Below are 18,328 nucleotides of genomic sequence, written 5' to 3'. Positions count from 1 at the left end.
CCTCTTCCATAGCCATTTGTACTCCACGGATTCTATAATAAAGCAATTTAATTTATTTAGTATGCAACTAAAAATAAGCTTTAAAATAGAACAACAATATAACTAAGAATTTGTTTAACTGAAAAATCGTCTGCAAGACTCTTATTACATTATTAGGCTCTACATGAGCCGACTCCAAACCACAATATTCATGCAAGAATAAAAATACTTAATGTATACTATTATTTATTACTATACTACTGGATAGCTAAATAAGAGCTCAAATAGAGTCTCCTGCACATCTTCCTCTATTTCATCAGTTTCCATGTCTGTACGCATGCCTTCAAGGTTTTTCATAATAACGTCCCAACTAACATTGGATGTGATGGCTGCAGGCACATCTTCAATCTTCTTTAGAGCTTCAACCTCTTCTTTTTCTTCAGGTTTAGAAGATTCTTCCTTGTCCTTAGACTTGGAACATTCTCCAATTCCTAGCTTCTTGGTAGAGACAAAATGAGCTTCATGCTGATTATTCTTGAGCTGAGCTTTCAATTCTTGATAGAGTTTCACTATATGTTTAGGAGTGCGACAAATTCTAGACCAATGGCCTTTCATCCCACACCTATAGCATTCTTGGTCCTGTTTGCCATATTCTCCCCCTGGTGGAATCTTCTTTGATTTCCACTCTCCCTTCTTCTTGAAGTTTTGAACCTTCTGGCTCTTTCCCTTCCATGGTGCCTTCTGTGGCCCCTTTCCTTTTCCTTCATTCTTCTGAGATGAGGAAACTGCATGTGCTTCAGGCTTACTTAAGCTGCTAGTAGGACGAGTTAGATGATTCTGCATCAACTCTTCATCTTCACCTTGGTCTTGCTGTAAAGCATTACTAAGGTCAATGTACTTCTTGTACTTTTCTTTCTTATACTGACGACTTAAGTACGTGAGTTTAGGGTGGAAGGTTGAGAGGGTTTTCTCTATGAGATCTGATTCAGTCAGAGTAGTGCCACATAGCTTCATGCGTGTGACAATCCCATAGAGTTTGGCATTGTAATCCTCAACAGTCTTGTAGTCTTGGTAGCGAAGATTCTGCCATTCGCGTTTCACACGTGGGAGAAGTACAGTCTCCATTTTTTCAAAGCGTTCATGCAATGCATTCCACAAGACTTGAGGATCACGTTTAGTCATATACTCATTCTTCAGTGATGAGCTTATGTGATGCCTGAGGAAGTGTAGAGCTTGTGCTCTTTCAGCACTTGTTGCATTCTTGTCTTTGTCGGGTTTGATAGCATGCAAGAGATTCTTCTCATCTAAGACAATCTCAGCATCCAAGGACCAAGAGAGATAGTTGCTGCCATTCGGGGCCAGCTCAGTGATCTCTCGCTTCACAAGGTCAGACATGTCTACATGGTAAAAATAATGTGCATATAAGTTTACTACTAGTAAACATATAGTATACAAAAATAACGTGGTTGGGAAAAAAATCTTAGTAATATAAATTAAAACATCTTCAGGAATTAATTGTCTATACAGTTTTCAGAATTATTCACCAAATATGAATCTCGTGGGGGTTCAAAATTGAGAACTCATATACTAATTAATTCAAAACTGGACAGGCCATTACGTGATCTACATAAATTTTAAAACGATTCTCAACTAGCTGGGCTGGCCCACTTTTATTCGTCATAAACACCATGTCCGTGAGGTCTTCCAGGAACCTATCCACCTATCCACCTTTCCTATTGACTCTTTCCCCTTTTCCTCTTTCTCTGTTCAGCAGCGCAGCTTTAGACTGGGCAGCAGCGCACATGCTGGTGGCTGAGATTTGAGGTGTGTGCAAGCGTCCTCAAGAAGAATCGCATGCGGACAACCGGCTAGATGTGGCTCAGTGCGGCTGAGACCGTGATGGTTCGCATGCGGGCGACCTGGTGGTTGTTCAAGGGGCGAAGGTCGTGCGCGTTCAGATGACGGCAGCTGCTCGCGTTCAGGCGGCGGAGGATCACATGTAGGCAACAAATCCATGGTGTCCATAAAAGTTTGTCGATTTAATTTTACAATGGTAAGTCTGCTACTTCTAGTAGATCTAGATCTGAGTTAATCATACTGCTGGTCTGATTAGGGTTTGTTTGATTTCGATTAATCAGCTTGCATGCTGATTTACGGTCGTCAGACTTCGAGCTAGCGATATGTACCCTATCAATCCGTTGGTCTTCATGCTAGTGGATTTTCTTCTTCTCTAGATCTAACCATGATCGGATTTAGCCTTCAAGATTAGCAGTGGGGCTACGATTTATTTTCTCATATATTTTCTCATCTAGTAGATTAGAACGTATTCAATCTAATCTACTGAAGAAAATTCTTTTTGTACCTTCGATTCTTGAGTTTGAGAAGCGAAAGCTGTCGCGTAGGACAGTTCGGCTAGGCCGTGGGGACCGACCGGCGTGATGATGAGTCGATGCAGATCAGTTCGCCAACGACGTCGAGGTTGTCGGTGTCGTCGAAGAAGACTAGCCTCCGTAGATGTACGTTTGCAGGCTTGTCGTCAACTTCGGCGATGTCGATATAGAGCAATCGTGCTGATAACGTGTTATAAAACACGTCGTTGACGTCGGATCGGCTATCGCTCTCAAAAGTAACACAAATACACAGACGAACACAAGAGAATAATTGTGGGACTATTCTTTATTGCTTTCTGGATATTGATAATTACAATGAAGGATCTCCCACGAATATATATCCCGAATATGTCCTAGAGTTTGGTAAGTGCCCACATAGCAAACGGACTAGGATTAGGATTCCTCCTTCTCCTCTTTCTATATTCCAAAGTCCGTTTGTTTTACAACAGAACCTTTGAAAGACTTCACAGTGATCTCTGCCGATCTCCCTAGGAAGGGGGTTAAGAGATGAGCTACGTCGGACGAAAGGGTAAATCATGACTCATGGGTAAAGATATACAACATCTACAGAGTGTTAAAACTGGTATGCTAGTCGTGCTCACGATCAAGAGCAGCCTTGGGGATTCTTACACTAAGGGTGATGATTCTTGTTGTGTTAAGATACTCATTGCTTATTGTTTAATGCTTTACATTATTTATGTCACATTGATCATAAGATTGTAGGATCTATACAATCTAGTTGCTATACTTATGGAGTTCGACATGAACTCACTCTTGCTATTTTCCCCATACTTTAGGTGGAGTGTTAGGCTTGTGATCAACCAGTCAGTTTGGATCCTGTGGAGTGGAGTTAATACCTGAAGTTGGAGTTATCTTCTATTATATGCTGCCTAAGGTTATCTCTAATTTATTATGTACGTTATATAACTTATGCATTGTCTTTTGATATTACACCTTATTTGTAGCTATATGTGAGATTTGGCTTTCAAGACTCACATATGGTGTATATCTGGTTTTGTCCTTAAAATCGGTTATTACATCCATCTTGACAATGCTAGTAAAATTATAGATGATTGTTATCTTGGATTTCTTGATACCTATTTGGAAATGCATTTGGGTAGTTCTTGCTAGTTCTTGATTATAATCCATGATCTTGTAACATGAATATTTGGATATACAATAAACAATAAAATAAGCTTTCTAGTAACTTGAATATAAAGGGTGGAAAGAACTCTAGCTTCTGCTAGATTTATCTTGACCCTCCACAAGGACTTATCCCTTAGCAAAAGCTGGGACAACACGTGTAACCATGAGGGCTATATCGCTCTGGCTTTATCTCAGTATGAAGACCTTTTCTAGCTTGTTAGAGGTTACCCGAAAGAGCACTATAGGGGGCTTGCCGTTTTGGGTATAGTGCAGCCTCTGTCCTTATGTGTATAAGCTGCGTGTCATTGTGCCCTTTGGAAGGGGGCTCTACATTTGCATGCCCAGGAAACCTTGCGGTCCTAACATGCTAGACAAACTTTTGAAAGGCTTCATAGTGATCCCTGCCAACCTCCCTAGAAAGGGGTTAAGAGACTTGCAACCTCGAGCGAACAGGTAAATCATGACTCATCGGCAAAGATGTACAACCTCTGCAAAGTGTTAAATCTGGTATACTAGCCGTGCCCACAGATACAGGCGGCCTAGAAAACTGACGGAATAGATGAACTCTGATGAACATGATTAATGATGATAAATGATGGTTTATTATGTTGTTTATATGTGTTATTCTTAATTCTTGTATACATTGATCATGTGGTGTTGACACCATTTTTGGCACATGTCAAAAATGATCAGAGTGGGCTGATCGGCAAAAGGAAAGTTATTGTATTACACTGGTAAAAGGGTCCTGATGAAGATCAGATTCTGAGGATTGTTGCCGATGAGTGGTGGTGACCGATGGAAAGGTTTTCATTTGACTTAGACTCAGAAGCGTTGCTGGCAAGATTGGGGATGTCACTGCTGATGTCGATGAAGGAAGATCTGAAGACTACTGCCAATGAAGCGTGATTGCCGATGTCGATGAAGGAAGATCTGAAGACTACTGCCGATGAAGATTATGGTAACGGAAAGCATGATGATGGAGCGAAAGCCGGTGAAGGTTTCATCATAATTAAGGCGGACAAGAAAGTAGATAGGTGTCGTTTTCCTTTCTGTATTTGTTAGAGTATGACTCGTGTAAGAGTCTTGTTTTTCCTTAGGTATGGACTCAGTGTTCTGGTCATGTCTGGTTATATTTCTTTGGATCAGGGTATAAATATGGACCAAGGGACAATGTAAAAAAATCATCAATCAATATCAAATCAATTTTTACTCTTATTTGCATCTACTTACTTTTCGGCGACTTCGTCAATTTGCATATTTTCTCTTTACGAGTTCTCATCGATTCGATGAGCTGCATCACTTCAGTGCAACCTTCGACGATCCTCGAGTTTCGTGTAAGTACCTCTTGGCCGTGGCTTCCGGGCGTATCGCTATTATCAGGACCAAACTACTCAAGTTATCATCCTTATCGATTAACGGGTCAAATCGACTAGCACACTTTGGATATCGGACAGGGTATTAGCCCTTTGTGTTTGCAGATCTATTTTTGCATTAACACATCTTTTGGCACGCCTAGTGGGACAAATCAACAGGATCAACATGGTGAATTCTGAGATTGACACGGAGAACGTTATCACAGTATCAGAGGCAGATCTCAAAGAAGAGCAGAAGCAGGCTATGAAAAAGGCCACGGAGGATTACAGGCAGCTCTGCCTGAAATAATTCACCTTGAACAGGAGCGGAGAAGTCATCTAGAAGCAAGATCTACCGTTGCCTCAATAGGTTACTTTTGACTCTAATCCTCATAAACTTCAAGAGATGGTTAATTCTACAATAAATCATGCTTTGATTAACCACTCCAATGTGTTGGCCAATACTGTTTACAATGTTGTGGTTTGAACTTTTAATGGACAAACACCACCACTTTATGTTGGGCCACCTTATCACCAACCAGGACTGGCATTTCTCAATGCTCTATCGGCTCCTTCAGCCGTTGCAGGTACAGAAGTTACATCTCCTCCAGTTTTGGCAGGTCCACCTAATGATCAATCTACACCAATAAGACCAGATCCAGTGCTTTAGGAGGACGAGTTAAGCTTAATATGGATCTATCGGCATCAGCTATGTCAGAGCCTATGTCCCAGAACAACCAAATTCCTTCTAATTGGTGGGGATACGATATGCCTCCGGAGTTGTTTACCATCAGTTCTGGGTTGCCTCAAGTGTTTGATGCAGCAGGAAAAGCTCCCATATCAACGGCTGCTCCAGTTTTGCCGATGACTCAGGAAACCTCAATATGCTACATTGACTACTACGTAACTGTTGACGGTCCTTAAGTATCAAATTTAATTAACAAATAAACAAAGAAAAGGATCCAAATGAAATCAACATCTAGACTTAGGGTTTTATCTGACAAAATTCCACGAGTTTTGGTGTTTGTCTATTTCTGCAGGGGGTTATCAGGAAATATGGAAGAAAGGCCCACACGTCGGGATTACAAAGAGATATCAACGTGCCGCGCAATTATCTTACATCTAGAAGACTCCTGAAGCTACGGGAAGGAAGCAGAGGCTGAACGGGGCCAGTCACTGGGCGCCCGCCCAGTTGACTTGGGCGCCCGCCCACCTCTGGAGTCCAATCAGGACTCTCTTTCGGGGAAGATCTCCACCGACCTAAAGGATCAAGGATAACCTTTCAATCAATGTCGGTTTGATCCGACGGCCCATATTCACTTGAAGGGACTATAAAACCAGACCCCCTGGCCCCTGGAGGAGAGAGCCTCTCAACCCTAATTCATTATTCTCAAGGGAGAAGAACCCTCTGATCAAGATTAGTGCCACCACATCAATTAGATATCTAGATTAGCATAGCTATATAGGATTAGAACTAGAAGGAGTCAATCTTCGATTGGTTTCCAGATCTGTCAAGAGGATTCTTGGTAATGCTCTAATTGTTCTTCTAATTGTTCTTCTAATCATCTTTGTTCTTCAATATTATGAATATGACTTTGTTCTACTTCATTATATTGCTTATGACTTTGCTCTACTTGTTTATATTCAAGATTATATTGTTCTTAGTTTATCATAGTTATGTACTTGGCTTAGTTAGATTGGATCTATATACATGTTTAGGATCGTATAGCGTTTATCCATCGGATCCATGGGTAAATGATAGATATTGTGTAGGCGTGGTGCTTATACCGTATTTATCTGCGATTGTACCCAATATGCCAGATCGTGGGGTAGTTCGTGATAGTGACAGCTTCATTGATTCTTATATAGTCCCCCTCTCGTGTATTGGGCTGGCAGAGCAACATTATTACAGGGGAGTGATTGCTATGTTTCTCATTTACCTTGCTAATATCACTATGCATGGGCGTAGTCTTGTCTCGCAATGATTGCTAAGTATGCTTGCACTAACTATGATAATGCTAGACTATATAGTTGAGAATAACTTAGGAAATATTCTTATAGTTTATTCTAATACCATGCTAATGACTTTCTAGAGTATCTAATTGAGGTGCTTATCATATTTATATGTGGCTAAGTTATGCTGATCAGATTAATTATCTTTGTTACTATTCATTACTTCATATATCTTTTATGTGACACTTATCCCTGCATGAAAGAGTTAGATAAATGTTCTCAATTATACATGCAATGATAGATACTCAATCTCATATTCTATTCTGTAATTAATATTGATGGTTGCTAATCCCTTCCCAGTGGTAAAAATATAAATAACGATACCTAGAATACTTTCCGGTTAAAATGCTACATCGGTATTAATCTGTGCGCTTGCAGATCCCATTGTTATTTATTTAGAAGAGCAATTGCATATTTCAATACTGCGTCTCTCATGTCATGCTGGGGATGACAACTTGGCTTAAGTGGTATGAGGGATAGGTTTGGCATTTTTGGCACCGTTACTAGAATTAGAAAACTAAGTCTACTTTTGGTAGTGATGTTAAGAATACCCAACAAGCATTTTTGGCGCCGTTGCCGGGAAAGGTTGATTACTAATCAAGAATGGATATAGATTTTGAGTTATCATTCGCTTCACTAATGTGATTGATCTTATTAATTCTCTCATACAGTTTTACCCCGATATTTTTCTATTTTATCTTATGCAGGGGAATGTATGAATAGAAGACATCTTCCAGGAAATTTTGTTGACAATCCCGAAGCATTATTCAGAAAAACAAGAGCCAAGCTCAAGAAGAGATCATCAACACTTCAGCAAGAAGCTTCATCCAATCAAGAAGATCACCGGAACTTGTCTTCAGAGTTCGAAGCCATGGCGAACAAATCGATCCGTGAGTTCTCAGCTCCGACTACGGACAACATCCGCACTGGACCTGCTGTAGAGATCAATGGCAACTTTGAGCTCAAGCCTGGACTTATCAACATGGTGCAATCCAACCAATTCTGTGGGAAGGCACACGAAGATGCTAGTGCTCATCTCCAACACTTTCTGGAGATTTGCAGCACATTTACCATATCAGGAGTCCCCAGAGATGCTATACTACTTCGCCTCTTCCCATTCTCACTGTTAGGAAGAGCGAAGCAGTGGTTCTACGCTACAAAGGAGAAGAATACTACGTGGGCACTCTGCTCAACAAACTTCCTGACTAAGTTCTTTCCCATGGGCAAAACCAAAGCTCTCCGTGGGAAGATTATAAGTTTTCAGCAACAACATGATGAATCTGTTCCAGAAGCATGGGAGCGCTTCCATGACTACATCCTAGAATGTCCCCATCATGGAATGGAGAGTTGGCTACTGATGCAGACGTTTTATCATGGGCTCGGCAACAGTGCCCGAGAGACCATGGATGCTGCAGCTGGAGGAGCATTCCTATCACTCACCATACCACAAGCCACAACCCTTATGGAGAAGATAGCGTCCAACCAAAGCTGGAATGAAGAGAGGACCCAGACACGCAAGAAAGGTGGAGGTATGCATCAGCTCAAGGAGGTAGACATGCTGTCTGCAAAGCTCGACCTGCTCATGAAGAAACTCGATGATAGAGCTAGAGATAAGAAGGAAGTTATGCACATCTACGACTCTCACATGACTTGTGAGGAGTGTGGAGATACTGGACACTCAGGCAATCACTGCCCTGAGATGCTTGAGGATGTGAACTACATCAACAATAACAACAACTACTACTACAACCGTCCTCAACAAAATCAAGGTTGGAATCAACAGAGGCCTAACTACTCAGGTAATTATCAAGGTAACAATTCTTACAATAATAATAATAATTTTCCACCTCTGAGAGAGTTAGTGTCTAATCAAGGAAAGCTAATGGATAACCTATCTAAAAAATTGGCATCTAATGATAAAACGCTAGAAAATATAAATAATAGAATAGATAATTTCTCTACTGCCATAAAGAATCAAATTAGCTTTAATAAAATGATTGAATCTCAGTTAAATCAAATAGCTGCTGTTGTTCCAGCTACAAACCCCGGTATACCATCACAACCGGAAGGATTAGAATCTGCAAATCTTGTAGACATGTTTGATGCAGGTAACTAGAGTAACCCCATCACTGAATTCACTACCGACCTTCTGCCGATCAAGAGAGGCGATCCAGGACGCCCCGTCATCCCGATCTCCATCGTCATGGTGGACGTCCCAGAAGCACTCTGCGACTTTGGCTCTAGTGTCAACATTATACCCAGAGTACTCTATGAAAAATTCTTTACATATCCTTTATTAGAGACAACCATGTGTTTGCAGTTTGCAGATCAGACGAAAAGTTTTCCAAAAGGAATATTGAAGAACCTTTGTGTCCGAGTTGGTACCTTGTACGTCCTAGCAGACTTCGTAGTGATAGAGACCGGTAATGATGAGAGAGCACCCATCATCTTAGGGAGGCCATTCTTAAACACCTCGGGAGCTATCATCTACGCCAGTGCTGCTAAGATCAGTTTCTACATCAAAGAGAGGAAGGAGACATTTTCCTTCAAGAACAAGATTACACAAATTCCAGATCAATCCAGACGTGAATCAAGGAAGAGGACCAACAGGAGGAACAAGAATAAGCAAGTGTGGACCGAGTCAGCTAAGATGGTCACTGTAGTTCATGGAGGTCAAGATCATCAACTTAAGTCACCATTTTTGACCAAGAAGGATGACCCAGGAATGCCAAGCATCTATTGCTCCATAAATGGATACAACTTCTACAAGACGACTTGCGACACAGGATCGGGCGTCAACATAATGACCGCAGTCACCTATCGGCTCTTGTTCGGGACTATGCCCCTATAACCGGCATACATTCAGCTCCAGATGGCAGATCAGACATTTCGAGAAGTTAAAGGAACAGTAACTGATGTCCCTATCAAGATAGACGATCATTTTGTCTACACAGACTTTCAGGTTATTGACATGGGAGAAGACGAATACGATCCACCCATCATCCTTGGAAGACCGTTCCTCAGCACCGTTAAAGCAATCATCTACATTGGAACTGGAGAAGTCCATATGCACTTCCCCTCAGAAAAGGTACGCCGCTATTTTACTGACCCTAACTACATCGTTGAAGAATCTAAGCAGGTCAGAAAGCGACGCAACCGCAACCAGAGGAGGCAAATCATCAAAGACGACTCTCTTTGGTAGGATCATAAATTTATTTTTATATTTTCATATTTATAGGACAGGAATATATTTATTTTATTTTTATGCCACCACAGTGAATGTACTTATGGGTTTTATGCCACGAGCATATTCACATGGGGCTTACTATTTTTAACATTTTTATTTTCTTTTCAAGATGATATGAACCTGATTAACTAAGGAAACTATTTTAAATAATTGAAAGGAAAAATATTACCTCTTGGCAAGGCATTCGATGTTTTTAAGTCCTCCGAACGGGACTCTCCGTTTTCTCAATCGTCCTAGGATTCGTTGGATGGTGTAGTCGGTGGTTCCGGCGGCGCCTGCTCTTCATGTATAACTATCTTCTCTCTACACACCTGACTCGGTGCTACGGTCTCCTCAGGACAGTTATGTTCAAGTTGTATGTCTTCAGACCTTACCACTTCTCCTTCGTAGTCTGCCCATCCGTCCTTGATGATTTGCCTTCTCTGATTGCGGTTACGTCGTCTTCTTCTTGTCCTGACCTGCTTACAGTCTTCAACTATATAGTTATGGTCAGTAAAATAGCGGTGTACCTTCTCAGAGGGGAAGTGCATGTGGACTTCTCCGGTTCCAATGTAGATAATTGCTTTAACGGTGCTAAGGAACGGTCTCCCAAGGATGATGGGTGGATCGTACTTGTCTTCTCCCTTGTCAATAACCTGAAAATCTTTCGGAATGTCTGATTTGCCATCTGGAGCTGAATGTATGTTGGTTTTAGGGGCATGGTTCCGAACAGGAGCTGATAGGTGACTGCGCCATTATGTTGCCGCTAGACCCGGTGGCGCAAAGCGTCTTCTGGAAGTTGTATCCATTAATGGAGCACTGGATGTTTGGCATGCCTGGGTCATCCTTTTTGATCAGGAACGGTGACTTAAGTCGACGATCTTGACCTCCTTGAACTATAGTGACCATCTTAGCTGACTCGGTCCACATTTGCTTGTTCCTGTTCCTCCTGTTGGTCCTCTTCCTTGGTTCATGTCGGGATTGCTCTGAGATTTGTGTAATTTTGTTCTTGAAGGAAAACGTCTCCTTCCTCCCCTTGATGTAGAAACTGATCTTGGCAGCACTAGCGTAGATGACAGCTCCTGAGGTGTTCAGGAATGGCCTCCTTGGACGCAGAGGTTCTTCAATATTCCCTTTGGGAAACTTAGTGTCTGATCTGCAGGCTGCAAATGCATGGTTGTTTCTCGTAAAGGATGTGTAAAGAATTTTTCATAGAGTACCCTTGGCATAATGTTGACGCTGGAGCCAAGGTCGCAGAGTGCTTCTGAGAAGTCCACTATGCTGATGGAGATCGGGATGACGGGGCGTCATGGATCGCCTTTCTTGACCGCAGAAGGTCAGTAATTACTTCCACAACAGGGTTACTCTCCTAGTTACCTGCATCAAACATGTCTACAAGATTTGCAGATTCTAATCCTTCCGGTTGTGATGGTATACCGGGGTTAGTAGCAGGAATAGCAGCACCTATTTGATTTAACTGAGATTCAATCATTTTATTAAAGCTAATTTGATTCTTGATGGCAGAAGAGAAATTATCCATTTTATTATTTATATTTTCTAACATTTTATCATTAGATGCCAATTTCTTAGATAGGTTATCCATTAGCTTTCCTTGATTGGACAATAACTCTGTCACATGTAGAAAATTATTATTATTATTGTAAGAATTATTACCTTGATAATTACCTGAGTAGTTAGGCCTCTGTTGATTCCAACCTTAATTTTGTTGAGGACGGTTGTAGTAGTAGTAGTTGTTATTGTTGTTGATGTAGCTTACGTCCTCAAGCATCTTAGGGCAGTGATTGCCATAGTGTCCAGTATCTCTAGTGTGTTTGTGCTCGTAGATCCAGGTTCTTCACTTGGTGGAGTCTGGGAGTTGTAAAACTCCTTCATATTTTGCTCGAAGTGTACCTGCTCATAGAGACAAGGCAGAGATCAAGTGCATGGGCCCTGTTGGTGGAAAACACTAGTAGAACCAAAAGTGTATTTGTTCTTCTCTAACCTTAAGCATAGTGAGCAAGACAAAGTTGATGGATAATAAGGTCATGAGTATAGCATTTAAAGCATTTGTCAGATCAAATCGCTCAACCTAATGGAAAGATAATCTATCTATACTTATGTTTTTATATATATCTTCCAAAGATTGCGTGTGCAACATTTTAGCTCATATGATTAGGAGTGTGGGATCACAAAGGTGGAAGGACTAAACATATTGAATCGACTGGGTTGGTTAATCTAGAGTTGTAAATCATACATGTTTGTCTTTTTTATTCATGTGAACGCCAGAACCAAGGAAAAGCTTATAAAAGTGATGGTCAAGTACCTTAAGATGTTACCTTACTTGGAGAGTGATGGTACAGTATCACCTTGTGGACGCTTTCCTTTCTTAGCGGTTGTGCATCGTGTTTGTGGCACCCTCCATGGATCATCTCTTGTGAGCTATGCCTTCCTTGTGTAAATTGTTAAACTTCATGTGTCTCTCTCTTTGTCTCCAATGTGAGTTTATCTCAGGACTTCCCAGGTCGATATTGAAAGTTTTCCTGCAGGGGTTAGTCCAACAAAATATCCAATATCCACTATAGCATACTATCGGCTCAAAGATCAACCTAGACACCATGTCTAATTTGATTTAGGAGGGCATTTTAACCTAAGCACCATGCTTAATTTAAAATCCCTTGGAAGTAAGATCATCATTCCTAAACTAAGCACCATGCTTAATTAAGAGATAAATGAAACTACTCCAAACCTAGACATATACTAAAGCAAATAAAGGTAGCATGAGAGCATTTATAGAGATCTACTCAAGTGGAGATGAAGTAGTGTGATTAGTTTTTAACAAATTGAGCATGTCTCAAAGGTAGGGACAACCAACATAGCAACATTGCAAAGGATGTTTTTATGTAAAGTACTCCCCTAAGCTTGAATTTTGCAAAATTCAAGTTTGGATGAATTTAATTCAATGTTGTATGATGATTGGTTGGACATACCTTGTGCTTGTCATTAATCCGATCTTCTTGCTCCAATCCTGGAAAGGTTAGTGACAAGAATACCCGAAGGAATTTTTTTCACATTTATCCTTATATGCTCAACACACAAGGTAATGTTGCAAATAATTAAAAGCTCATGTTACGATCTGATCAGTGCTTATTTTAGGACACTAAGCTTGTCCTTGGGAAACCATCAATTTATGTCATTGAAGTGGTTTCCCCTCCAACGCTGACCTATATCAAGATCAACTCAACAAGATATGCATTGGGAAATGAAGAGGGGGTTGGAGATCTCGAATGTGGTGATGTTGGAGAGACCAATGGATTGGGAAGATTTTACATATGAGCATGGAGTAAATGAAGTGGCTATGAAATAAATTCCATGCTCATTAATGTTCAGAGTGAAATCCATGTGGTATGGTGAAAATGGTAAGGTGACTGTGGTAAAAAGGGAAAAGAAAAAGGATACACGGACGACTTGGTTCGAAACTAGCACAGCTACCATTCCCTGGCAACGGCGCCAGAAAGCTTGTTGGGTATTTTAAACGCAAACAGAAAAATCCGCAAGCGCACGGATACTGATGTAGCTTTCACCCGGGAGTATTCCAGAGTATCGATTTTCCACAGGGAACGTGAGTGTACTAATTAAGAATCAAGATCGCCCAAGGATAACTATATAATTATTTTTGGTGGGAAGAGAGGAAGTTTCCTGAGAGTTCTCTAGTTGATCTAAGAATCAAGAATTACTTCAAAGATTATTTATTTCGAGACATCAGAACACTAACCACAGAAAGAGATGAGAAGGGAGCTTGGAAGCTCTGACTACGGTCCTACAAACACCGATCCGAACGAGGTGGAATACGTCGACCGTTAGGGCTGTCACTACCCAACGGCTACCACAACAATCCACAGGATTGGGTGCAATTCCATGTAATTGCAAGACTAAACACAACATCTAATCTATTAATTACGACTCTAGCGTTATAAAGACTAGAGCACTTGATGCAAGCGGGAATCCAATAAATAACTTGAATGTAAATAAAAGTAATTAAAGAACTCAGGAATTATGAATTGAAAAACTTGAAGAACGATGAAGAACGAACCAGTTGCAGCAAAAGTATAATGTTGAGGAAGATCCGACACATCCGGCTCCTCCTCCGCTCTCCTCTTCTCTCTCTCTATTTTCTAGATTACAACTAGAACTAACTAGAACTAGAACTAGAGGAACTAGAACTAGAACTAGATGAACTAGAGGGATCCTCTCTACTTGGATGAATAATTGAAACCCTAGCTTTGATTCTGTAGAAGATGTATGCTCTCCAGGGGCCAGGGGGGCTTGCTTATATAGTCTTTTCAGATGAATTTGGGCCGTCGGATCAAACCGACATTGATTGAACGGTTATCCTTGATCCTTTAGGTCGGTGGAGCATGATCCCCGAAAAGGACTCTGATTGGGCACAGAAGGTGGGTGGGCGCCCTGGTCTCTAGGGCGGGCGCCCTAGGCTAGGCCCCGTTCTGCCTCCGCTTCGTTCCCGTGGCTTCTGGAGTCTTCTAGATGATACAAAATTGCACGGCACGTTAATGTCTCTATGTAAACCCGACGTGTGGGCCTTTCCTTCGTATTTCCTGATAACCCCCTGCAGAAATAGACAAACACCAAAACTCATGGAATTCTGTCAGGTAAAACCCTAAGTCTGGGTGTCAGTTGCATTTGGATCCTTTTCCATGATTAGTTGACGGTTAAATGTGAGCATTAAGGACCGTCAACACCGATGATGGCCATCTGTTTGACTGTAAAGCTGAACGCAAGGTAGAAACCCGCAACATCGGCGGTTGGTCAGGATATATCTAGAAGTACGAGAGAACAGGACCATTTGGGCAAAAGGAACACGCCATTTTCCTGAACATGTGGCTAGACAAATTCGTCTTCTGTGGCCGATCGGTAGGACCAACCTCCGTCTACTTATCGGCAGCAGAAAGGTTAGCCGATGGCGGCCGATTCCCTCTTGGTCGATACCTGCTAGGTTCTGCTTATCACCTCCTCCACCAAGTGACTGAGAAGCACCTGTTAGGTGAACCCATCAGCAACTTAGGGGGCCCCTGGTGGTTCATCAACATGTGGCTTAATGTTCACATGCACAAACGTCTTCGGTTCAGTTTCTTTGCACAGCAATTCCCAGAGACATTGCCGAAGATTATGAATTGGCCGACGATGAATCGGCAACTCGCCCGCCCCTCAATTATGGCGAGGCTGCTATAGTTCTACCTGACACCGGCTATAACGAAAACCAAATTGGCCGATTCTTCCAAACCTTGTACGATGGCCTTACTAAGGATCAGCGAGAATGGATGCCTTACGATGATCCAGAAACTAGATTCCCGCTCACCTTCCATCCTTTCGACGATGCTCTCAATAAGGATAATGACTTAATGATGGCAATCATCACTCCGAGGGCCATCCCAGTGAACACCTTTGGCAGTGGGAAAAACACCAGCCCCACCTATGAGTTTTACAACCCATCGGCATTAGCTCGCCAACTAGCCTTTGGCCAACTGCCAATCAGACTCTGTTATGCTGAGGTGGTGAAGCCAAGGGAGATAATAACCAGTGGGCTTGAATGGATAAGGATAGCCCAGCTTCTGCCAAATGCCGATGCGATAGACATCGATCTATCGGCCTGGGTGCCAAATCTTTTTATTACTCAGCTGTACAAACATTCGTGGGAGGAATGGAAGGAGCACCTATTCAGCGCATCGGCCCACACGTACCGCGGCATGATCGACCCTGACTATAAAGTCCCCGATGTCATTTTAAGTCTCTTACCGATATTTCGATCCTCCTATTATTTCTGATCCTATTGGCAACTTATTTGTTTTCTGTTTATTTCAACAGGTCGATAACCCAGCACCGACAGTTAGCAAGAGTGGAAGGCCGATCGAACTCCTTCCGTCAGGCCCAATCTCTCTGATCGGCCATAATGCACCAAGCCTAGCGGTACTGATGCATCGGAACGTGCGCTTTAAGAAGACTACCAAGTGATCGAAAGTATCCCCACCGGTTGTTGCTGCCACCCTAGCACAAGCCTTCAAGGTAAAACTCTTAATAATAATTTTATACCGAATTTATCCCATACTCACTTCATCCTTTTAGGGCACATCGATTGCAACAGGAACTTCATCGGTAAGTTTTATCTTTCAGCTAAATTCCATCGGTATTTTTTTATATCCCTATTCATGAAATTCTAGTTGTTGTAACAGCAAACTGGCAAATCGGCTAAGACCAGAAGCACTCAAACGTCAAGTGCCGATGCCCCCCAGCCCAGTCAAGCTAAGAGAAAAGGCCCCAAAAACACCAAGTCGCAACCGAAGCGCCAGAGGACAGCACCATCTTCTCCTCCTCGTCCAACATCACCGATCCATGTAGCATCATCCCTTTCTTCACCGAAGGCCCAGACACAAGAAGCACTTTCTCCTCCCCGACAAGTACCCCAGTAGCAAGAAGCACCGGCCGATGTTGCTGAACAGGTTGTCGATCCGGCTGATCTGAGTACATCATCGGCCATCCTTCCAGAACAAACGATCACCATACCTCATCAAGGTAAAGTATCGATCACAGAATTATCACCGATGAATTTTATTTTGCAAATTATAATCATCCTTGTAATTTCTCAGTTGAAGTCATTCCATCGGCAACTCTAGCCGATCAACCCATAGTACCAGCTGCATCTCCTCGCCAGATACGGGAAATCACCCTGAAGCAAGTAAGTTATCTGATTTTCAGACTTTTTCTTACTAATACCTGACTCTGAGTGACTTATGTCCTTTCTTGTATAGGAACAAGACTCCCCAGACAGTCTGTTCTCATTTGCCATTGAAATCTCCGATGATGAAGGCGAAGAAGCGAGTTCTTCTCAAGCAATTGGGATCTGATCGGTAGAAATCAAAGCTAAATTGGAGGATTTATTGGCTCTGCTGCACCAAGATACCGCCCAGCTGGTAGATGATTCCGATCCAGCCAAGGCTTTATTCAAGACTCTTCGTGGTCAGATCCCAGCCAATGTAGAAGAAGTCCTTTTCTAGGCTGCCCACTTAGAGAGCCGTCTGAGTGATAAACCTTTGATGCGTCGGCAGTGGATCCACCGATGCGTTAGGCATCTGGAATGTCGGCATTTGAAAATTTCTAGTAAGAGGTCTCGCAGTAGTGGTTGTAGAATACTGGGGATTCAGAGTCATCGGTGACACTGGAGGTGCCGATGTCATAGGAGCCTTGCCTATCACGTCAGCCACTTGAGATGTCCTAGAACTATTTGCAACAAAGTCTGGGGGCATACCATATCCCCACCAGTTGGGAGGAACCTGATAATTTTGGAATACAGATCCTGACATTGCCGATGCCAATAGATCTATAGCAAGTTGAATTTGTCCTTCTGATGTTCTTGGATTAGTCCTCATCGGTGTAGATTGCCCATTAGTCATCCCTAATGTGCTTAGAGGAGAAGTAACTTTTGTACCCGCAGCGGCTAGAGGAGCCGATGGAGTCGTAACCAATGATGATCCTAGCTGATGATAGGCCGGGCCCACATAAGATGGTGGTATCTGTCCCTCTTTGAAGGTTCTAGCCACAGCATTGAAAACAGTATTGGACAGCACACTGGATTGGTTGATTAAAGCACGATTAATAGCATTGTCAACCATCTCTTGCAATTTACCAGGATTGGCTTCAAAAGTGATTTGCCGAGGCATCGACAATGCTTCCTTTTGGATCACCTTGCCACTCCTGTTGATACTGAAGGACTTCAAACATAGCTGCTTGTATTCCTCCATAGCTTTTGCCATAGCTTGCTTCTGCTCATCTCTGAGATTGGCTTCAGTTACGATAATGATGTTCTCTGTATCGAAATCAGTATTCGACATGTTGATCTTGATGATGAATCTGGATCCCACCGGGCGTGCCAAAAGATGTGTTGATGCAAAAGTAGATCTGCAAACACAAAGGGCTAATACCCGATTTGTTGTTAAGGCGTGCCAGCCGATTTGACCTCGCAACCAACAAAGGTGATAACTCGAATACTTTGGTCTCGACAACAGAGCTACGCCCGGATGCCACGGCCAAGAGGTATTCACACAGAACTTGAGAACTCGCCGAGTTTGACTCGATGAATTCCTAAGAACTCATAAGTAAAAGGAAAAATAAGCAAGTTGACGAAGTCGTCGAAAAGTAGATGCTGGAATAGA

General features: G+C 42.2%; 1 protein-coding gene and 1 long non-coding RNA gene across 2 annotated transcripts; one reads left to right on the top strand and one right to left on the bottom strand.

Moving 5' to 3' along the window:
• Nucleotides 232–1,374, bottom strand: LOC8074976. The gene has a single exon (XM_002455697.2). The coding sequence runs from the start codon at nt 1,372–1,374 to the stop codon at nt 232–234; it is 1,143 nt and encodes a 380-aa protein (XP_002455742.2).
• On the top strand, nt 1,668–17,600 carry LOC110433571. The gene is made up of 7 exons (XR_002451059.1): nt 1,668–2,032; nt 3,167–3,264; nt 15,987–16,184; nt 16,245–16,274; nt 16,352–16,691; nt 16,766–16,854; nt 16,928–17,600. It is a non-coding gene; the product is annotated as an uncharacterized LOC110433571 (long non-coding RNA).

Source organism: Sorghum bicolor, chromosome 3 (genome assembly GCF_000003195.3).
Source record: "Sorghum bicolor cultivar BTx623 chromosome 3, Sorghum_bicolor_NCBIv3, whole genome shotgun sequence".
Lineage (NCBI taxonomy): Eukaryota > Viridiplantae > Streptophyta > Magnoliopsida > Poales > Poaceae > Sorghum > Sorghum bicolor.
The sequence above is the reverse complement of the archived record's forward strand: the minus strand, read 5'-3'. Positions and strand labels throughout refer to the sequence as shown.

Coding starts and splice junctions, on each gene's coding strand:
- LOC8074976 (XM_002455697.2), bottom strand. CDS start 1,374: ATGTCTGACCTTGTGAAGCGAGAGATCACTGAGCTGGCCCCGAATGGC.